We start from the raw sequence: 22,882 nt of genomic DNA, 5'->3' as shown, positions 1-22,882 counted from the left end.
CAGTTGGATTTAGTAACATAACATTTGGTAGGCAAGGAAGGGCAGATTTATTTACAGTTTAGCACATTTCATACACAAGGTAACTCAATGTGCTTTACATGATTAAAAGTACAACATTTAAAAGCATTTAAAAACAAAGAGCAAGAGACAGAAATAAGACAGCTTACTAAAATTATTAAAATAACACGAATTGCAAGTAAAATATGAAAATATTTAAAAATGATTTAAAAGAGCTCTACCATAATAAGCATGCGAAAAAAGAATCGTTTTTGAGCTTGATATAAAAAACATTCACACTTGGGGCAGACTTCACTTCTGTTGGAAGCATAGTCCATTCATTCGCAGCGTAACAGTTAAATGCTGCTTCACAATCTTTGGTTTGAATCCTGGGCTCCACTTTCTGACCTGAGTCTGTAGCTCTCAGAGCCCTACCGGGTTTATACGCCATTAGCACTTCTTTAATATATTCAGGACCTAAACCATTCAGTGATTCATAGACCAATCGCAGAACTTTTAAGTCTATTCTCTCGCTGTCTGGGAGCCTTTAGAATCAGAGTAATATGCTCTGATATCTTTGCTCTGGTCAAGACCGCGCTGCAGCGTTCAGAGTCAGTTGCAGCTGTTTAATGCTCTTTTGTGGGAGTCCAGTCAGAAGACCAGTTAGGCATGTCTATCAAGTCATGGCGTCATGCATGCCCTCATGTCTTCTTCCATCACTACATCTGTCAACCTTCACTTTGGTCTTCCGCAATCTCTCTTGCCTGGCAACTCCATCCTCGTCATCCTTCTTCCAATATACTCACTCTCTCTCCTCTGGACGTGTGCAAACCATCGAAGTCTGCCCTCTCTAACTTTGTCTCCAAAACATCTAACCTTGGCCGTCCCTCTGATGAGCTCATTTCTAATTTTATCCAACCTGGTCACTTCTAGAGAGAACCTCAAAAGCTTCATTTTCGTCACCTCGAGCTCTGCTTCCTGTTGTCTCTTCAGTGCCACTGTCTCTAATCCGTACATCATGGCTGGCCTCACCACTGTCTTATAAACTTTGCCCTTCATCTTAGCAGAGACTCTTCTGCCACATAACACACCTGACGCCTTCCTCCACCCGTTCCAACCTGCTTCTTCACTTCCTTAACACATTCAACATTGCTCTGGACTGTTGACCCCAAATATTTAAAGTCCTCCACCCTCTCTTCTCGTTGTAGCCTCACTCTCCACATCTCTCATTCATGCACATAAACAGTCCCCTCCAAAAGTATTGGAACGGCAAGGTCAATTCCTTTGTTTTTGTTGTATACTCAAGACATTTGGGTTTCAGATCAAAAGATAAATATAAGACAAGTTCAGAATTCCATCTTTTATTTCATTGTATTTACATCTAAATGTGTTAAACAACCAAGGACAGAGCACATTTTGTTTGATGCCACCTACTTTTTAAGTGAGCAAAAGTATTGTTATATTGCGAGAGATTTGATCAACAATGGCTGCCGACTCACCCACAAAGAGGACAAGGCAGGGCCCCTCATGGAGCTGCGCGGCGTTGGCCTCGCTGAGCTCCAGCACGGGCCGAGGGTGCCAGGGGAACAGGCGACACTCTGGGTCATTCAGCACCTCCACGCGGCCTTGTCGCGTGATCACGTGACCCTCAGTGTCCAACAGGATCAGGGTGGGGATACCTGGGGAACGATAACGGGGTTTGAAGGATAACGGGACAGGAAATGGCTCATTTCCGTTACGCCATCCTTCAAATTATTTTGCTGTATCAAGGTTTTCTGCTCATGCACCCCAACACTCCTGCACACACCTTCAAAAAGTCAAAACAAAGCCCAATTAAAGACATACATAGATAATAAAATAAATAAATAATGTGCATTCTTTTTATACAGTTTTTCATAATATAAAATTAGATCCCCAAAGTATGCATGCTTACACTGATTTAATTTCATAGAAGAAGAAGAAGAAGAAGCACAAGAGCATTTTGAATAGCAAGTTTTTTATTGTTCGTTTTATTAGTTAAAATGTAATTTTGGAGAGGAAATGCTCACAGTGAAGCAAAGAGTTCCTGGCCTGTTGTTCATAATTTGCATAACAGAAATAAACGGAAAGACTAGAAATAATCCAGAACCAAAAATGCATGCGATCACGCACATGCGCTTTAGACAACTGTAATGCAAATGTCCTTTTCGCCTATTAAGTCATTATTACCACTACCTTGCACAATGGAAATAAAAACAACCACTACAAATAAGCTACAGCGTAAAAAAAAAAAAAAACAACAACACTCCACTGCACTCTGGCTCACGCATGGTCAGATGTGTGTAACACGTCCTGTAATTAATGCAATTGCTCGCTCCTCTTGTCTGCCGTTCATGGCAACCACCATTTTGTACAGTAGAAATAAACAGAACTACAAATAATCCACTGTCAAAAAGGTCCAAATCATGCTCTGACAAATGTCAAGGCACCGTAGACATGTCATCTAACTACTGTAGTGTGATCGTTAGTCATGATAAATGCCACGTTGTACAACAGAAATTATTCTTCCATTTTCTATACTCCTTGCCTTTGACAGGGTCGCGGGTAACTGGAGCCTCTTCTCGCTGACTTTGGGCGATTGTCGCGGTACACCCGGTACTGGTCGCCAGTCAACTATAGAAATAATCCAGAGAGTAAAAAAAAGAAAATCTGTGGCATGCTCAGTCATGTGCAAAATGCCGCAATGTAGATGTGTCCTACAATGGCTAATGTAATTGCTCCTAGCCAGTTACTGACGTAACCACCAACTTATCCACAATAGAAATAAACAAGCCACAGAATCAAAGAAAATTGACTCCCTGCACACATTGCTCCCTGGCAGGCTGCTTGTAATTCCTGTGATCACTATCTGTCAGCCTTATCAGAAACAGCCGTGATGTAGGCGCACAGCCAGGGGCAGGCGAGCGTCACTGTTCATCTTGTCTGCTCATGTGGACTCAAGGCAAGTCAGGGGAGAGGGTTGGGGGTGGGAGGGTGCAGTGTTGACATCGCTGTGCATTCCTCACATGCTTTGCAGGAAAAACTCACAGCCCCCTCCTTTCCTCAACTTATTTCAAGCAGGGAATGAAGAGGAAGAGTTTAGAAGCGCAAACACTACGACAGATCAAATCCAGGAGCTCATAAAAATCGAGCTGCTCTGAGAGATACTCTTCTTACAATCCTGGATGTCACCCCTAGAAATATAGGAGTAGATGCATAGACCCTAAAAGAGTTCCTCATATTGCAAATCAACATTCCCCATTGAATTGAATTGCCTTTATTCCATTCCAGCTCCCTCAAAAGACTGACAAAGGTTTGTTTTAAAAATGAAAGAGACCAAGTTTTGTACTGTATAAAAAACATACAATAATTACAAAATTAAATAATATGTAAAGAAGTAAATAGTTTTAGCATTGTTTTTTGCCTTAATTCAATGGACATTGAGCTGCTACTTCTGGTGTCCTCGCTTTGGCCACTAGGGGGATGTAGAATACATACATATAATACACGTAGATTTGATGTTGAAACACAAAGAAGACTGTTGCAAGTAAGCTGCGGCATTTTTCGCAGCGCATAAATAATATGTGCTTGTGAGTACTGCCATATGCTCTCTCTGTTTGTGTTGCTACACAGTTTGTGTTCAAATATTTGTTGTTTAAATCTTTATAACTACCACAATATCAATGCTAGTTTTGTGAGCCCATTAATGGCGCTTCGCATAACGTGTTCGCATTAACCTAGCGCAGTTTTGTAAGACATTGGTTTGTGGTTTGGTTGAACATACAACTTGTAATTCTTTGTTTTATGTTTAGTTTTACAATAGACTTAAGTGGGAGTAGCAATAAACCGTTTGAAGCGAGCACACTTCGTCTCTTGTTTGAAGAACTGTTTCAGTGTCTGTACACAGTACGCTGTGGAAACGCAGAAGACAAACCCCCCACCCCCTGCTTGTAAATCAAATTTTCACTCAAAGCAAATCAACAACAAAAATGAACAAAATCTGGGGCGATTGAGCTTATAGCTTGAAAAACTTAAGTTGGATCAAATCAAGGTCCTAATGTATTTCTATACTGTGTGTCTGTATGCTCGCACAATTACCTTGAATCCCATAAAGCCTGTTGAGTCGCGAGCGTCGAGCCTCGTCCGAATACGGCACCGCCATCCAGGGCATCTCGCTGAAGTACTGCTGGAAAGACTCCTCAGACCTACAGGTATGTGTGTGTGTGTCAATTAATAGACAGCCTATATTGTCACGCTCCTATAAATAATGACCCAAGTCATGTTTTGCCAATTTTTTGGGGACAAAGCCTAAATCATCTCAGTCATGATGTTGGCCACCTCTGTTAAAAAAAAATAAAATAAATAAAAAAAATCCCTAACATGCTCAGTTGAATAGATCATGCAATTCTATCCAAGAAATGAAATTATTAATAAATAAAATATATTCAATATATGGTTAATTTTTTTGTGTTTTCAAATATAAATAAAAAAGGCCATTAGTTTAGGAAGGTGGCGATGTATACACTATCTTACCTATCAGCGCTGACGAACACGATCTCAAACTTTTGACCTGACTCTTTGACGGTGCGATATGACTCCACTAACACTCGCGTTAAACTGCGGCACGGTGGACACTGAAAGACATCAAACAGACAGATAAGAGACAGGTAGACTTTACCAATCCTGTGACAAAGTGGGGAAAAAGTGAAAAAATAAATCAGTTATTTTTAATCCTGTTGTTAACCACAGAGCTGTGCTATTTCACAGAAATTAACACATTTCAACATATGTTCAAGGACCATACCTTGTTTTAAAAAGGCGTAATAAATATGAATTAAGTATTTTTTTCAGAGGAAAAAAGGCATTCCACAAGAATAATGTCATAATTTTTCAAGAATAAAGTTTTTTTTTTTTTTTCAGAAAAAGGCTTATTATTTATTTTTTCCAAGAAAATCTATACTGTAGTACATTCTACTCTACTATAAGAATGAATCATTTTTATCCAGGTAGAAAAGTAATATTTATTCGAAGAAAAAGAACTAATCTTACAAGAATATTTTTTTGTTTTGAATAGTTGTATTTTTTAAATATAAAGGCCAAAAAGACCTGACTTCAATAATCAAGAATAAAGTTAAAAATTTTCTACATTAAAGTGGTATATTGAAGAAAGAGAAAATTCCCTTTCTTCAATCGGTTAAATGTAAGATTCTGACCCCCACGCCCCCCAAAAAAAAAGAAATTACTCTGCTTAGCTTATGACTTTATTCATATCGTATAATAGTTTTTTTTTTCGAGGCCCGAATACTCATTTGTAACTTGCTGTCATCTGAATCTACAATCATCTGCTCATTCTTGCAATGACATTTCCCACCACTTAGAGGCGCTTTACAGCTTTTTGCCTTCACACCCCCTAATGACTTAGTATTTCATGGAATTGTGGTGCAAAACAATCTTCTTTCTGGTCCATCTCAGTGTCATGTGTGACTGTGGTTTGGTCGAGCTGACTTCTCAATAGAGGTTTTGTGGCTCTGTCTGGGCCAGCGGTCTGCGCCAGTGCTGGGAAGTAACCAAGTACAAATACTTTGTTACTGTACTAAAGTACATTTTCCAGGAATCTGTACTTGAGTATTTATTTTTCTGATGACATATTACTTTTTCTCCCAACATTTGAACACAGATATCTGTAATTTAAATGTTCATAAAAGATAAGAAAAAAGTAAAGCAGTGCCAGGGACGCCTTCTCATGGTCCCGTTTGCCTCAAACGACCCTCACTTGTCAAGTCGGAGGCGCGGTACAAAAAAAAAAAAAAAAAAAAAAAAAGTGTGACATCATAAAAGACACTCACCCAGTGTGCCGAGAAGTAGACCCCCACGTAGTGCCCCTCCAGGGAAGCGCTGTCAGCTGACTGCCTGTTGCTCCTGAGCAGGGGCCCCGCCACCACCTCCGCAAACGGCTTGGGCCCCCAGGGGAACTCCAGGCCTGCCGCGAGCGAGAGAGAGGTGATCATGTAAGGCAGGGGGGTCATTTGCAGCCCACTGCTAAAGGTTTAACAAATATAGCTTTTTGAAGATATTGTGATGAAAGTCGACGTTGATTAATCAATGAGGTCACTGATATTTTTTCACGACAGTACAGCGGTCCTCCAACTTGCTTGCGTCATCGACCGGTTTTACATTAAAGACACATTTTGACTGACTGGCATTGAAAAAAGTAAAACGCAACGGCAGTTGGCAGGCAAGTCATAAGTCCTCTGTAATTTAGATGATTGGAAAACGAGACGCCAAAAACACTTGATTAGCGGTTGTTAGTCAACTTCAAGCTTTAAACATCGATGCGTAGTAGTAAAGCACATTATTTACTCGCCACATTTTCTAAAAAGTCAATTAAATGTGACCAGCATCAAAAGGTTATGAGACAGTTAAAATATTGAAAGATAGCACACAAAATTATACATTTATCAAATTTAATGTTCCAAAATATAACACTCTTCATTTTAAATTATTTGTTGAATGTTAAATTTGACCATTTGTCACACCATTTTTTTAAGATACAAAAAAATACATTTGGATGGAACAAGATAAAAAAAGTTAAATAGAACATTTTATGATAAGTGAGATGTTACAGGCTATCACCCTTTATTTATTTAAAATACTGTATTTAAAAAAATATATAAAATCGGTTTAAGGAAAACTTGTCATGATTTAAAAAAAAAAAAAAAAATAAAAAAAACTGTAAAGAAATCTGACCAATACAATATATAACACTTTTTATACTAATTTAAAAAAAATTACAACTAAGTTTAATGTAAATCTGCCACACCATTTTCTTTTTTTTTTATTTGTAAAGAAACTTAAATGTTACAAAATAGAACACTATTTTTTCTTAGATTTATTTTATTTATTTTTTTAAAGATAATTGTTAGAAGACAGGCAGCAAGGTCGACAACTGGTTAGCACATATGCCTCACAATTCAGATGTCGTGGGGTCAAATTCGGGCTCCGGCCTTCCTGTGGGGAGTTTTCATGTTCTGCCTGTGCCTGCGTGGGTTTTTGAAGGGTACTCCGGTTTCCTCCCACATTCCAGAAACATGCATGGAAGGTTAATTGAAGACTAAATTGTATGATGCGTGAATGATTGTTTGTCTATTTGTGTTTTGCGAATGGCTGGCGACCACTTCAGGGTATACCCAGCCTCTTGCCCAGAGTCAGCTGAGATAGGCTCCAGCACACTCACGACTGCAGTGAGGATGAGCAGTAGAATAGATGGATGTTCGAAGACACCACACTCTTTTTTTTTTTTTAATGTTTTTTTTTTTGTTTTTTTTTAAAAAAAAGGAAAATTTGCCACTTTATTTCTGAACATTTTAAATTGTAAATATACTTGAATGTTACAAGATATCACAGTATGATCAATTTTTCAAAAGTTGAATGTTACAATGCATCACACTTTAAATAAACAAAAAATAAATGTAAAAAATGTTTAATGAAAATTCAAAATTTATTTTCATTTAAAATTGTAAAAAAAAAATGTTACAAGAATCGGACTATTTAAAATGAAATGACCAGTGAAAAATGTTTAACGCAAATTAGTCACAATTTTCGAAATTGTCAAAGTTGTAAATAACTCTTAAAGACCCTGTAAAGCGACAAAAAATATCTTGTAAATTTGACACACCATAGGAGTATTTTTTTACAAGCCCGCAAAATTTTTATGAATAATAAAAAAAAGAAATGCATAAATAAAAAAAAATGCTTCAATTCAAATTAATTGACAAAATTAATTAAAAATATAAAAAATGTAAAATAAGGCTAAAAAAAAAAAAAAAATTGAGCCCGCCTTCCAGCTGTAGGACTGTGTGGGCGCGTCCGTTGAAGGCACAAAAAAAACCACCCTGCTCAAGCTTCACCTGTCAATCAAACAGGTTTCTTCGTACAATATGTGCTCAAGTCTCTGTAGTCAGCTGCAGGCTAAAAAACGTGTGCCGCTGTGTCTAATACATAGTTAACCTTTCCTGAACTGTCTCTGTGATGTGGGGACCCAGACAGATCAACACAGAACGTGGTGCTGACATATTAAACGAAGCCGCCGTTAGCTCATTAACTTGTGGGCTAGTGAATGTAATGGTAGCTTTCCCTTAAGTGTCTGTTGTGTGCAGTATTGTACCTGAACAAGTTCAATGAATGAAAGTTAATAAACTACTTCATATTTTGGGTGAATGTGAATTCATTTTTGAGAATTGTGATTGATTGAGGAAAAAGAATGGTTTTCGAACAAAAATTCATTTTTATTCAAGGGTGCCAGTTTTTGTTAGGGACTTCCAGGACAAAACCCGTCTCAACACACTATGTACGAGCTTTCGTATGGCGGGGATGAACGGCGTATTTGGCAACCGCCATTCATGTTTACATTCGGCAAGGCATGTCGCAGCAGCCTTTGTACGAGAGTTGCGTTCAGAGACACTGCGTAAATATGAGTGAATGTGTTCTTTGGTGGTTTGGTAATGCAGTAAGTACATCATGGTAAAAATTGATTCATAGGAAAACTTACTTGTATCAGAATGCTTTAGTTACAACACTGTGCGATCACACTGTCATATGGAATTTATTTAGGTTTTTTTAACATAAGAATAGATAAAATATTGTCAATATCAACCACAGCTGCAAGGAATGAAAAGTTATCAATGTCCTTTCACACTGTGCTGCGTTTTTCTTTGGACATTAAGGAAAAAAAGTCCTGCTTCTGTTTTTTCCCTCATTTTAAAAGACACCATTGAATCTATCAGCTTTTCTCATGTTTTTGCGATTGTAGGGTGAAAGCTGCAGCTGGCTAGTAGAGTGGACTGAATGGGTGGCAACAATGAGAAAATGAAATGCCAGTATTTTGAGGGAAATAGCCTGTCCGCAACATAATGAGAAAAAAAAACAAAAAAAACAAACAAAAAAAGAAACTATGAAGTAGTTCATTTTTGGAACGATGAACTGAACTTTAAACAAATTTGCGTAGACAATGAACTTTCCCAACACTGGTTGTGTGGCGTGCGGCGCATAGAGCGAGGCTGTGGAGTATTGGAGGGATCCACTAGCCGCTAATAGCTGTCCAATTCGCAGTGGAGCCATCAAATTCGCCATCGGCTTTCTCCGTGCACCACGCATGGCATAACACGTTAGGGAAGACACATTTTTTGGGGTTGAAGGCATAGCTACATAACTAACTGCACACTGTAGTGGTACAAATGGACCAAGGCATTACTGCGAACCCGCAATTGTGACGGTTAGCCAACGATGAAATGATAGCGCCCAGTACTCATGGAGTGGGGGAAGGCTGACTCAAGCCAGAAAGTATATGCCCCAGGCCTGTATGCGTCATTGGCGAGCTTTTTCCGCGTGCATGTCGACTGTTTTGTATAAATACCTTACCCTCGCACACATGCATCTTTGGGCTAGCTTTTTAGTCCCGCCCAAAAACTCCGGACAACTGAGAAGGTTAAAAAGAGGTTAACGCTATATCTCAACAATTTAGTACTTAATAACTGGAAATATGTGCAAAGACTGAGAACAATTACCTTCAAACATATCTATTTAAAAACAAATAAAAAACTAAACTTTACAGGGTCTTTAATATTACAACATACACAGGTTATCAAATTTTGTAAGTTGAATGTTACAAGACATGACAATTTTTAAATTTAGATATCACACTAATACTGATGACGTTTTGCTTGGATGTTTAACTGCTTTGTATAGGTAGAACAAAAGCATACTGAACTGGTTTTAGCATGTTTCATAAACATCATATTTTTATTTTTTCTGTATGTGGCCCTTCAGTGGAAAAAAGTTGAAAAATCCATGTGGCAAGGGAAAAGCGAAAGTCCGACATCCACGATAGTTGCACGGTAAGATTTCAGGGTTACACACAAAAAAGCCCACCAATCTGGTGCTGAAGGTTCAAGAATATGTTTGAACACGACAAGGCCAAGCCCTATTAACTTCTTTCTTGAGCGACAGCCACTGCTTGGTTGTGCCTTGACAACATTAAAAGAACATTTGTTTGACAGAAATAGCTGGTTCGACCAATATTCAGAACAATAGGCAAATTCCAAGGAAGTCGGTGAAAATCCAAGGACAATTGCAGAAAAATATGCAAAGTTGGGGAAAAGTAATTTAGAGCTCTTTCTAAACTACTGCAGATTCCATGAGCATCAACTAAACAACGATATATAAATAGATGGACCTATTCTCAGAACAATAGGAAGTCCACAGAACTAAGAAGGAGAAATTGAGATTTACACAAGTTTGAGAAAGTTTTTTAGTGTTATTTCAAAACAAGTACAGATTCAAGTATCATCTGTTCAAACAATTGTACATTAGGCTAATTGATTCACTAATACTCAGAACAATGGGGGAAGTACAAGGAACTCTTAAGAATGAGATTTGTAAATTTTCACACATGCGAGTCTTTTGCAACCATTCAAGTTAGCACTTTGGATGTTTCACCACTTTGCCAAGGTCTGGAAGAAGACTAAACATTGATGACTATTTGCTGGAAGAAGACTAAACAAAGACTATTTTGAGTAACTTAACATGCATTTTTTTCATAAGTATCAAAAACGGTCTTTTCGGGGATGGCTTCTTGTGACTTTTTTGTGGGTCTACTTATGATTGACGTGATTACCAAATTGTATGTTGCTAAGGGAAACTGGCTTCAGGGGCAAAATGTAATACTAACTTCGTGCATTAGGGCGAGTCATATACTGTAACTTTGCCACACATCTTTGTCCATGTGTCTCGTAACGTGGTTCAAATGTTGTAGCCGGACAAAATCTCTGGGAGGAGTATTTCAAGGACCCCTGGAAAAATGGCTAAAATGACCCTAAAAGGGCAGCTTCAAACCAATCCCGTGACTTTTCAGACATGGCTTCTTGAGGCTTCTTTTTTGGGTCTACGAATGACAGACACACCTACCAAATTTTATGTCACCAAGTCTAACTTGCTTCAGGGGCTATTTAAAACAAAAAAAATGAGGCTTAAGGCCCCTTTATACTCCCGTATTGCATCACGTGACCAACGCTTTGGCCCGCGAGGCCTCTCTGCATCACTTGACGTGCACACGGCAAAAATTGTTGCTGCGCGTAGAATGCTGAGGAGATCATCTCTCGTGATTGGCCTGTTTTAGTCACATGCTGTGATGATGTACTCAGCATTCCCCTTGGTTCCACATACCACCGACGCTGCTGCCTTCTTGATCGATTTTGCAGCCTAATTAAATGTATCATCTGGTCATCCGGGTCCATTTGTTCTAGCAGACACTGTTCCACGGTCGCCATTGTTGTTGCTTTCTTCCTTGTTACGGAAAGGAAAGTAAAAACGGGTACCGGAAATGGCCAAAAAATGCAGAAGAAATTCCACCCTACGGTGTCCTAGCCAATACCAGCCGTAGCGACACCCCCGGCTTGGAGGGGAACTGCAGTACATTTTCGTAACTGCGCGCATGGGTTGCGCTCGAGTATAAAGGCAAACGTCCACACGGGATAGTTGCAGTGACGTCAGCGCGGTCGCCGCCCGCGCAAATATAAAGAAGCCTTTACTCGTTTGTGTGTGGGTGGTAAAACAAAATGATGAAAACTAAATCTACATTTACTGTTGGCCATCTGTCTAGTACACATGCTTCAAATAGGTCTATGATGAACACAATTTCTAGGATGAGTTTGGGTTTGCCTTCCGGCTGGAAACGACCAAATTGATGTAAAATGGCCCCTTTGAACCAAAAAGGCAGACTTCCTGTGTTTGCAAGACATGGCTTCTTGAGACTTTTCTATGGGTCTCCTCATCCCCACCAATTTTTTCTGCAGCTAAATCAAATCACACTGTTTTAGGGAACACTAAACATGAACGTAGCAGTTCATCCTCTCCTTCATTCCAGCTCTGGGCCACACTTTCACTTCCTTTTCATGGTGTCTTCATTGTTGGCCCCGAGCACTAGAGAGTGGAGTTAAACAGGGAGGGCGCGGGTGGCGGAGGTAATTCTAAATAAAGGCCTGTATGGCCGCTCCATAATGGGTCCTTTATGCGCGGGGCTTCATTAGGCAGGAATGACACGTCTGCAGCGCAACTGGCACAGCCGCTCATTGTGGTCCTGAGGCTAAAGAGGCTGCTCGCACACTCTCCATCTTACACACTGGCTGCAGGCACTCCAGTCAGCCTTTTCATCCACGCGGAAAAAGCTCGCCAGGATCATTCCTTCACCCATGTTGGATAACACAGCAGCTGCTTTCACACTTATCCTAAACATGGAGCCACCTTGTGATGACAAATATACAATTGTTTACTGAGAAATGCCAAGAGTTGTCCTTCTAGTTTATACCTCCCAATGAAGAGGACAAATTGCACAGAGCAGACGCACAGGAACGCAGTATACTGTATGAAGGTCTTGTGACTAACACATCAGCTGCTGTCACACTTTAACAAAACATAAGCAGCCTCGTGGTGACAAACATACAATTGCTTACTGGAAAACACCAAGCGCTGTCTTTCTAGTTTACAACAAGACGTCATTACAATAGTCTATATTTAGGTAATTTATTTTAGAATTATTATTAATTCTTTTTATTTCTTGCTACTGTATTAATATTATTTGACTTATTTTGTATTTGTTGCTCTTTATGTTTATTTTATAATTTTATTTATTTGTTGCTACTATAGCCCTTATTACATTTTGATAATTTAATCATGAATTATTTTATTTGGGAGCATTTTTGTTTGTTCTTTTTAGTAAGGTTCTGTTATGAATTCATATTAAGTAATCTTAAGTTTAAATAAACATGGAAAAAAAACATACAAAACACAACAACACAATAAGGAAAACATTCCCCATAGAAGAAAAAATACATGTATAATACGAAGTAATATACTTATGAATCGCAAGTGGCTTTACTGCAGCTAGAGATTTATGTCCTGTCCACCATCAACTCATTTGCAAGCGCAGTTAATGCACCGCAGGCTTGTTCTGGCTTTCATTAGCCAGACAGTAAAAGCGAAGAAGAAAATATATCCACTCGGGTGTTCTTCTGTGTCACCATTAGCATGCAATTCTCGCCCATGACGAATCACATTTTAGGACACGACTAGAGCTGCGAAGGAACGGAAAATAATGTACATTTTATGTTAATGTGAGTACTCTACAAGTGTGATGGCAGTGTGCTACACAGAAGCCTGACAAAGAAGCACACAGTGAGAAAAGTGACAAAGCGTGAGAGCAGTGTGCTACACAAAAGCCCAAAAAAGCAGAGTGAGGGAAGTGACAAAGTGTACTACATAAAAGCACAGAGTGCAATAGTCGCAACAGTATGCTACACACAAGCTAGAAAAAGAAGCACAGCGTAACAGGAGAGTGCAATAAAAAAAGGCTGAAAGAGAAGCTCAGAGTGAGTGTGAAAAAGTGCAATAGCGGCATAATACACACAAGCCCAAAAAATAGGCAAAGAATGAGAAAAAAATGTGAAAGCATGACAGCAGTGTGCTACACAAAAGCCTCGCTAAGAAGCAAATAGTAAGAGTGTGACACAAAAACATGAAAAAGAAGTGCAGAATGAGAAAATAATACAAAAAAATGTGTCATGGATGTGCTCCACAAAAGCCTGAAAAAGAAGCACAGAATGTGAGAAGTTCAGTGAGCGTCACATCAGAATTATGAGGAAATAGGTAGGTAGCCAATTGGCATTGAGTCACGAGCCTAACTACCAAAGTCTTGTTCCTTTATTGTCACACCTATGATGCCATGCAGGCTCACCTTTGGGATCGTCCTTGACCACCAGCAGACCGTTCCGACACACAACCTTCCCCGTGGCCGCGTCCACAAACACGAGTGACGGGATGCTGGTCACCTTGTACTTGTTCCACAGCTTCATCTGCACACACATCAGAGCTAAGAAGTAATGGATTTAACCTCCATTTTTAAACACAGATCTCAGCATTTTCTGTGCTGCCCTCAAACCACTCGAACACGAGGCAAAGAGCAAAGACAATAACTCTCACAGTGAGAGTCCCTGGAGGAGAAAATAAGCGGGAACAATCACGTGCCGTATTGATCCACTCCCACCCTCACAAACATCACTTCATTGGATGCTATTACAGCCATGACAATAAATACAGCACACATCCAAAGAAAACAACAGATACATCTTAGGGAAAACAATGTCAGTAGGGTGAAATATACTTTTATAGTCTTGTAGAAATGACTGCTGCAGTATAAAACTGGCCATAATTTGATAAACATTTGAGTGTTTCGCTTAACCGACAATAAGTCTATTTCTTCTCCTCGTTAAACCAGCCACCAAGACAAAAACTAGCCTTGGTCCTTCTAGAATGCTTGATGCTAACGTTAGCTCTGGTATTGCAACAACATGTTTTGGCTCTAGGTGATAGTGTTAGGCTTTGAAGTGGTTGGGCCGTTTCTGCTCAAGGATCCAGATTGTTGTTGAGAGTGCAGGGGGAGCTCTGTCTGCTACTCCTGGGCTAAAATCATTCATACCTGGGCCCAGTATTAAAAGACAATTCATCTGGATCAGATTGGTCTGGATAGCATCAAATTTCAAAATGGAGTATTTCAGAATATGCGATCTTGATCCTAATAAAATTGGCAAATGGGTTTGGTCCATTCGGATCGTACTGATCCAGATGACTTTTTTATTTTATTTTCTTTATAATTATTTTTTAATCCGGTGCACTGGACTTAAGGGCAAACTACCACGACGGGAATGCATGGACACCAACACAGAGGCGTACCTGTTCAGATTTTTTCACTTATCGGTACACCTTTCTGACAAACCTTGCCCAAGTGCGCGTTCACACAGCCGACGCAGCTCCACACATTGAGATCATGAGATGCCTGGTGACGACAACTTCGTTCAACACAAAAGGGGCATGGCCAGTGAGTCTCAGGTGTTAAATTTCATACTTTGTGCATTGCGCTCGTTTTACCAAGGCTCGTTCGTCTTCACATCCCATACTGCATTGGTACCTTGCGCGCACACACACACACGCACGCACGCACGCACGCGCGCACTCACACGCGTCAGCGAGCAGGTAAAGAGCTAAGGGAAAGCCGGCTCACGTGGCCAGGGTAGAAGGGGCTACACCTACACCTCCTTCATACCTACGGCTCCCTCATTCTCACTCACGCCTTAAAGGGGCTGCAGACACGGGAATAAGGGCACAGAAAAAAAAGTAAAGTCTGGAGTGCAGATATAAAAGTAAAAAAACAAAAACAAAAAAAACATGATTAATTCGCAAATTCGCAGGTCAACTTCAACTACTCCCCTTGCCACGTCCTGCATCGGTACCCTACACACAGGACAGCGAACTGGCAAAAAGCAGCTAAGCTAGCTACACCTCCTTAATAGCTAGTGCTAACTCCCTTGTTCACGTCCACTGTCGCTTTACGACACTATCATAAAACTTAATGCAGTACAGCGTGGAGCCATACTATGCCGCAAGCGTATGGAAATACTTTACCAAAAACGAGACCGGTAGCTCAGTCACTTGCAAAATATGCAAGTCTCCCCTCAAATACAATAAAAACAAGTGAAATAGAGACAGTGAAACAGAGAAATCCTTCATTTTTTGGAGCCTGGCTACGATGTCCTATGTTAAAACATTGTGTTATGGAACACAATATGAGACCGGCCGGGTTGTTGAAGAGAAATATGACTTTCCTTGAAACCGATCTGTGGTGCAAAAAAGGTTGGGGACCACTGTACTGTGCTGGAAAATACCATCATCTATTAATCAACTTTGACTCAACTTTAATGACATTACAGTCTACTACAAAAAAATCTTCATTCAACCCCTAATGCACAATGGAAGGGCTCTGAAAAAAAGTTGTTGAAGTAATACAAGTAGAAAAGTGTGTAATGTTATGCCAAAATTCCGCAGGTCGACTTTAAAACCGATCTTCATCCTCCATCGTACCCTACACACAAGACAGTGAGCAAGTAAAATAAACAGACAAAAACTGTCTTGTGTAACGGGCTGTATAGCTACATCTTCATACCTCACACTATTGCTCCCTCACTCTGTAGTTATATTCATACTGCAGGTCAATTCCGATTTTTTTGCCGATACGTGACGTGTATTTGATTTTTTTCATGTCAATATGAACAATACAATTCAATTTTTTTCAAATCCGACTCAGGCATCTTTCGTATGAGGATATAAACCGGATATGTATCCGATGCGACTGGAGTCTGGGCGCTGAAGACGTGTTCATCAAAAGGTGACAAGTGTCACAATTGTTTGACAAAACGAGTGAGGCCAGTAACGAGTTACTCCAAAATGCCACCATTTTGAGTAATGAGAAAAGTAATGTGTTATTTTCCCAAGGATTGTAATAAGAAAACAGTTACTTTTTCAAACCAGCAATAGTTACTTTTGAATCATCAATGTGTCTCATCAAGTACTGATTTGTAGTGATGTTATGGGTTGTGCAGTCTTCGAGGCGGTTCGAGTAATGAAGGGGGCGTGTCCGCGAGGCGCGTATCGAGGCTTCCTTCATTTGGGAGAGGGGCCGAAAATGATGCCCGGCAGTACCATGTGACCGCTTCAGGAAGTGGTTCAGAATTTGCCGCAATGTGTGACACTTTAACACAGCAATATAGACCCCGTCAAGCAGCTCTGTGAAAATGTGGGTTTATGCCATTGTCCAAAGGTAACAAACACATTACACAAGCTGCCATACTGGTACATCTCAATAAATTATAATAGTGTCAAAAGCTTAATTTAGTTAAGCAGTTCAATTCCAAAAGTGAAACTCATATTCTAGAGATGCACCACACACACTGAAATATGTCATGATTTTTTATTCATGTATAATTTTGATGATTATAGCTTACAGCAAATGACAATTACAAATTCACCATCTCTAGAAACTAGAACATAACATAAAAACATTTTTTTTTTTTGCCTATATATGATTACTATCATTTTGAAAAAGTTGATTTTATTATTTCATATCGACACAATATTTGGTCAAACATTTTTTTTGTCATTCATCGTCATTTCCAATTGCCACAGCAACCACCATATTGCAATGTATATTGTGATTATACACTTGGCCAGCATGTTGTTTCGTGTGCACATGAAGAATCAACAAATGGACCAGTACTTGAACCAATTGCCAAAGTGTTACAATGCTTCATGAAGCTTCATCTCACTATCACTAATAATTTGTGGCTAGTGATGAGAGGGGGGGAGAGAGAGGAAAAAAAAAAAAAAAAAAAAAAAAAAAAAAAAAAAAAAAGAAATGCACGATTTCACTGTTGGCACACAATTTTCGTTATTTTCCTTAGTAAAAAGCGTATTTGATTGTTGCTATGTTTTTAATTACACATTAAGAATCCAATTTTACTGGCCAATTTTATGTACTGTGGATAAGTGACATTCCTGCTGACATTTTACAAAAAAAATACTTTTTTTCTAACTTAGTTACTTTTGAAATCAAGTAATCAGTAAAGTTACTTTAAAGTTCAAGTAATCAGTTGGCTACAGCCAAAATTCTTGCCCTCTTCCTTCTTAATCTCTTACGTGAAATTATTCAAGGGACCAGACACAGGAAGGGCTAGTCTCGGCTACAAAAGGGAGGATCCTCCCGCCGCCTATTCAGCTGATGTTTTTTCCCACTTCAGATCCCACCTGCTGGTCTCTCCAGTGATAGCTGCAATGTCGTAGGCCCTGACCTCTCTTTTAATAACTCCATCTTGCCAGGTTCTTCACTCGTCATCTTCCTAAAGCACGCAGATGATCTGAGCGCTAACACGCGGGGGCCTCACTGCTATCTGCTGTCTTTTATTAATCCCGTCATTTTACCCGGAGAGAGCTGGGATAAATTGCCTTTTGCGATGACTCCCCCCCTCCTTTTCCCCTCCGACTCGCCACTTTACCGCCGCTTCTGTTGCCACGGCAACCCCCTCCGGCCTTCAGTGTCAAAAGCATTGTGTGTGCTTCCTTCGCTTAATAATTCAGTGAAAAATTAATGGATTTGTGATGAGAAACAGGTGCTAGAATGTCAGTGCTTAGGGAGAATGGAGGTGGAGGAGAGGTTTTGCCCCCGCCTCCACCACCTCCTTGCAGCCTTGCGTGCGGGCACAAAAGCAGCCTGCTTGAATAGAGGCCTTAAACTTTGCCTCTGTATGGTGAACACTTTTAATGCAGTTGAAAAAAAAAAAAGAGCGAGAGAGAGGCATTGAGGAGTAAATAAGCTCTCAATAGCTATGTGCTGCATTGTGTCTCTACAGGCGACCTACAATCACAATGGCAGTGGGTGCATTCTTCACTCTCTTATCTTTGTTCCTCAGTTTGATCACAAAGAGAATGAAAAGGGTTACATGCACACTAAGCAATGTGGAAACTATTTGAAACGGACCATCGGGCATGTCGGGAGAGGGGGTTGGAGTGGTGGAGGTGTGCTGGACCGAGGACTCAGTGCAAGCAGTAAGATTGGACCCCTTTGGAATTATTGGATTTTGTGTTGCATGGAGATTCAAAGGCTCTGCCCACATCCTTTGGTTTTAAGCCTGAGTTGGGGTGTTAAATCAAGTACGCAAGCCTGTATTAGGGTTGCAAGCCAGGGAGTGGGTTTAAAATTATGCCTTCTAATTAGGTTAGGGTTAGAGTTTCAAGCCAAGGTTAGGGTTTCAAACTAGCATTTTAAGAAAGGGTAAGTGTTTAAAATTAAGCTTTCACAGCAAGTTTAGGGTACTAGTATTTAAAACGAGGTTAAGGTTTCAAGGTTTAAAATTTGGGTTTCAAGACCAGGTTAAGGTTTCCAGTAAGGGATGGGGTTTCAAGCGAGGGTTAGTGTTCCAAATTAAGATTTGCCAATTAATAGCAATACATTTAAAAGTAAAATAAAATACAAAAAGAATAAATTGCATGTGGCCTGGTCTACCAGCCAGAGAGACGTGAACCTGGTTCTAGTTTGGACCGGTTTGACTTTTGTCTGGACCAGCTGGACTCTCTCCATGTCTTACCTCGGGTCAGAGTCTGGGGGGCCGACTCGTGGCTTGGAAAGCCAGGTGCATTCTTTGTGTCTGCCAGCAGTAACAGGAGCAGATAAGAAGCAAAAGGTTAAAACGACTGCAAAGAAAAGCAGTTGACGTAAAAGCCTAATGTGGCGTCATTTTTGCCTTCATGACATTTATAACCACACAAAACACATCTATAAGCTTCGTTTGCACGCTTTGCTGCTCAATTAGCTACAGTCAACATTCATTCCACACACACATACACGCGGGAGACTGCACAGTACAGTGCTGCAGTAAGTGGTACCCCACTTTCTGCTACAAGAAGAGGGGGTTGGAAAGCTTCCATTCTGTGACCTCCGTTTGACCCCTAATCTAAAGTCCCACAGCTCCTCCTCCACCTCCTCGCATGCTCTCGTCTCGACATCACAACACATGAATACTGATGTGATTTTAAAAGGGGAACATTTCACACGCATTAGCAGTCTTTTGCACCTCATTGCGACAGCTAAACATCATGTGCAAAATATTATTCGTGTGCACAGGTTTTACATGTTTTACAATGTCAAGTTAGTTTTTTTTTTTTTTTTTTAAATTAAGGTTTAATGACAGGATCTAGGGTTTCAAGTCTGGGTTAAGGTTTCAAATTAGGGTTTCAAGACAGTATTAGGATTTCAAACTAGGATTTCAAGACAGGGTTGGGGTTTTAAAGTACGGTTTCAAGACAAGGTTTCAAATAAGAGTTTGATCAGAGGCTAGGATTTCAATTTAGGGTTTAGGTTAGGGGTTCAAGTTTAAGTAAGGGTTCAAACTGTTTTAGGGTTTTAAGTCTTACGGCTTCAAAATAGTATTTCAAGACGGTTAATGTTGCAAATTAAGGTTTAAATTAGAGTTCCAAGTCTAGGTTAGGCGTTTAAACTCCTAACCCAGTCTTTAAACCTTAATTTGAAACCCTAACACACCTTGAATCCCTAAATTTAAATTAGCGTTTCAAGTTAGGGGTTCAAGCTGTGTTAGGGTTTCAAATAAAAATGTCAAACCAAAATTAGGGCTTCAAACAAGGATTAGGGTATGACATTTCAAACCAGGGTTAGTTTCAAAATAGGGTTTCAATCCAGGGTTAGGGTTTCACACAAGGTATTTGGTTTATGTTATGGTTAGAGTTTCAAATTGTGGTTTCAAGACATGGTTTGTGTTTTAAGGTAGGATTTCAAATTAGGCTTTCAAATAAGGGTTTCAAGTCTAATGGTTTCAAAATAGAGCTTAAAGTCAGGGTTTGAGGCAGTGCAAGGGTTTCAAACAAGGGTTAGAATTTCAAATTAGTATTTAGGACCAGGATGTGGGCTTGATGTTGTTATACTAGTTGCGCTTTGATCAAAAGAGAGTGCAGCACTGCACAGTATGCAAATTACCTACCGCTTTTTTCGAAAACATCGGATTGACTTTTCAAGCAAAATTTGACTGACCTTATAGCAACCTGCACCGCATTTCAGATATCCATCCACAGTTAAGGTAAAGGAGCGTGTGCGAACATAATAAATTGTGTGATTAATGCGATTTTTTGAGGGTAATTAATCATGAGGTACTGCTTTCACTTAGCCCAAATTTCAAGATGTGCTTGGGTTTCAAATTGGGGTTTAAAGACAGTATGAGGTTCTCAAAGAAGGATTAGGGTGCCAAGCAAGGGTTAGAATTTCACAATAGGGTTTCAAGCCAGCATGAAACCGAGCATATTTTCCACAAACAGCTATCATGTTGTGGAATGGATTTCATGTTTGTGACCCGCTTTCTTTGCATAGCGGATTGGTCGCCTCGTAAATCATGGTGACATAGTACTCTGCTTGTCAATGTCCATTCAAACCTTTATTAATAGCCATGCCCCTCCCTACACGGCACATCTCTTTGCGTTACCATGCACTATACAACCAGACTTCCCTTTTCCTGAGGGCCAGGATGTAGCCCGTGTGTGCAATTACTTGAACCGAGTGACATTGCGGCATCAAGTGACACCTTATACCCGCTCGTTAATCCCTTTCCTCCACCTCGTTAAACCCTCACATCTGTTTGCCTCCTCCATGCCAGTTTCCAGGTTCAGCCCACCTCCTGCATCACCTTCCAAAGGCTCCACATAAAGAGGAACACAACGCTCAAGTCGGGCTTCGGTACGGTTTCAAACAAAGGTTAGGGGTTTAAATTTAGGGTTGCGAGCTTGGGTGAGGGTTTCAATGAACAGTGTTAGTTTTTGATAAGTGGCAAATACTCAAGTTTTTGGCAAAGTTGTGAACATGGTGGTGGTGGTGAGGCATATTTGTGTTCGGCTGCATCCGTTTCACTTATTGACAAATGTAATTTAGCCGTTTGGCGATGAAGTGCTGCTGCATCCATTAGGGAAAATATAATCCATGCTTTTACCGTCTTTATGTGAACTTGCGCGCACTTCATTACTATTATTTTTGACGGCGAATAACAAACAAAAGCTGTGCTCGGCATTGGCCCCGCGGCGAGCAGTAGTTTAGACATACTGTATATAAATATTACATACATGATATAATATGTACCTTTAACAAGCTAAACATTCTACCTTTTAGCATTTAATTGGAATTGAAGGAGACAAAATGGAAAATGACCCTCGTGTGTAACAGTACATTCTCTTTCTTTGAAAAATGATTCATATTTTCCAGGAGAGGTGGTCAGGGAAAATAGAGGGGGCGCTTTCCAAAGTAGGCAATAGCATTAAATTGAGGAATGCTCTGCTTAAAAGGAAGTTTAAGGAGGCCGACCGACCCAAAAACGTGACTCATTGAAGCCCACAAATGAGTCGTAAAACAACAGACAACAGCAAATTAAGTGAAAGGCATTGGTAAGATATGACTCCATAAAAAAAAAAAAAAAAAAAAAAAAAAAAGACAATCTGCAGCACACAAAGTCCACAAAGCGTACGCACATGGCCAAGAGGTCTGCGGCGGCCCAGAATGTTCTGAGGCTTTACTTGCTTTATAAATAACCAGGAACAAGGAGGACACACACACACACACACACACACAAACACACACACACACACAAAAGCCTGAGACTCACTGCATTTATTCTCAAAGGACCTATGCCACAGAGCTAGCTGTAGCATATACTCCATCCATCCATCCATTTTTCTACCGCTTATCCGAGGTCGGGTCCCGGCGGCAGTAGCTTTAGCAGGGACACCCAGACTTCCCTCTCCCCAGGCATTTCATCCAGCTCTTCTGGGGGGATCCAGAGGCGTTCCCAGGCCAGCCGAAAGACGTAGTCTCTCCAGCGTGTCCTGGGTCATCCCCGGGGTCTCCTCCCGGTGGGACGTGCCCGGAACACCTCACCAGGAATGCGTCCGGGAGGCATCCGAATCAGAAAAAGAAAATTCTTAGGGCGAAACCAAAACCCAAAAATTAGGAACCCAAGGCTGAAAACCGAAACACGATTTATGCATTTATGGCTATGACTGCAGAGCTGCCAACCAATAGAAATTCACTTCCAGAACAATTTGTCTGAATTTTCATTTTTTTTTTTTGTGTCACGGACATTAGAGTGGAACAGTTACTGCAGTGTATTATGCAATAGGATAAAAATAAAAATAATTCACCATGCCGTTTAATTGCACAACATAATCATTACTCTATAATCATAATAGTTAAATTATGGCTTCAATATTTGTCATGAATTTTCTTTTTTTATTATTTATTACATCAACCTTGTAATGGCAGAGGCATTTATAGCCAAAAGTCTTTGCTTACATGCTATTTCCTGTATCCACGTGGTATTACTGCTGAAACGATGCAAATTTCCCCATTGCGGGACTAATAAAGGTTATAAATATTTATTAC

The 22,882-nt window shown here is 40.1% G+C and overlaps 1 protein-coding gene across 1 annotated transcript in view; it reads right to left on the bottom strand.

The window, feature by feature from the left end:
- Window positions 1-22,882, bottom strand: part of nxn (nucleoredoxin) — a 48,783-nt gene that overhangs the window by 4,661 nt on the left and 21,240 nt on the right. The window contains exons 2-6 of the mRNA XM_061682638.1: window positions 13,802-13,919; window positions 5,862-5,995; window positions 4,549-4,649; window positions 4,114-4,220; window positions 1,497-1,676 (exon numbers count right to left, since the gene is read on the bottom strand). Coding sequence (XP_061538622.1) covers window positions 1,497-1,676; window positions 4,114-4,220; window positions 4,549-4,649; window positions 5,862-5,995; window positions 13,802-13,919 — 640 coding nt within the window. The remainder of the gene's footprint in view (window positions 1-1,496; window positions 1,677-4,113; window positions 4,221-4,548; window positions 4,650-5,861; window positions 5,996-13,801; window positions 13,920-22,882) is intronic.

Source organism: Phycodurus eques, chromosome 7, assembly GCF_024500275.1.
Source record: "Phycodurus eques isolate BA_2022a chromosome 7, UOR_Pequ_1.1, whole genome shotgun sequence".
NCBI classification, from domain to species: domain Eukaryota; kingdom Metazoa; phylum Chordata; class Actinopteri; order Syngnathiformes; family Syngnathidae; genus Phycodurus; species Phycodurus eques.
Note: the sequence above shows the minus strand (reverse complement) of the source record. Positions and strands in the feature narration are given on the sequence as shown.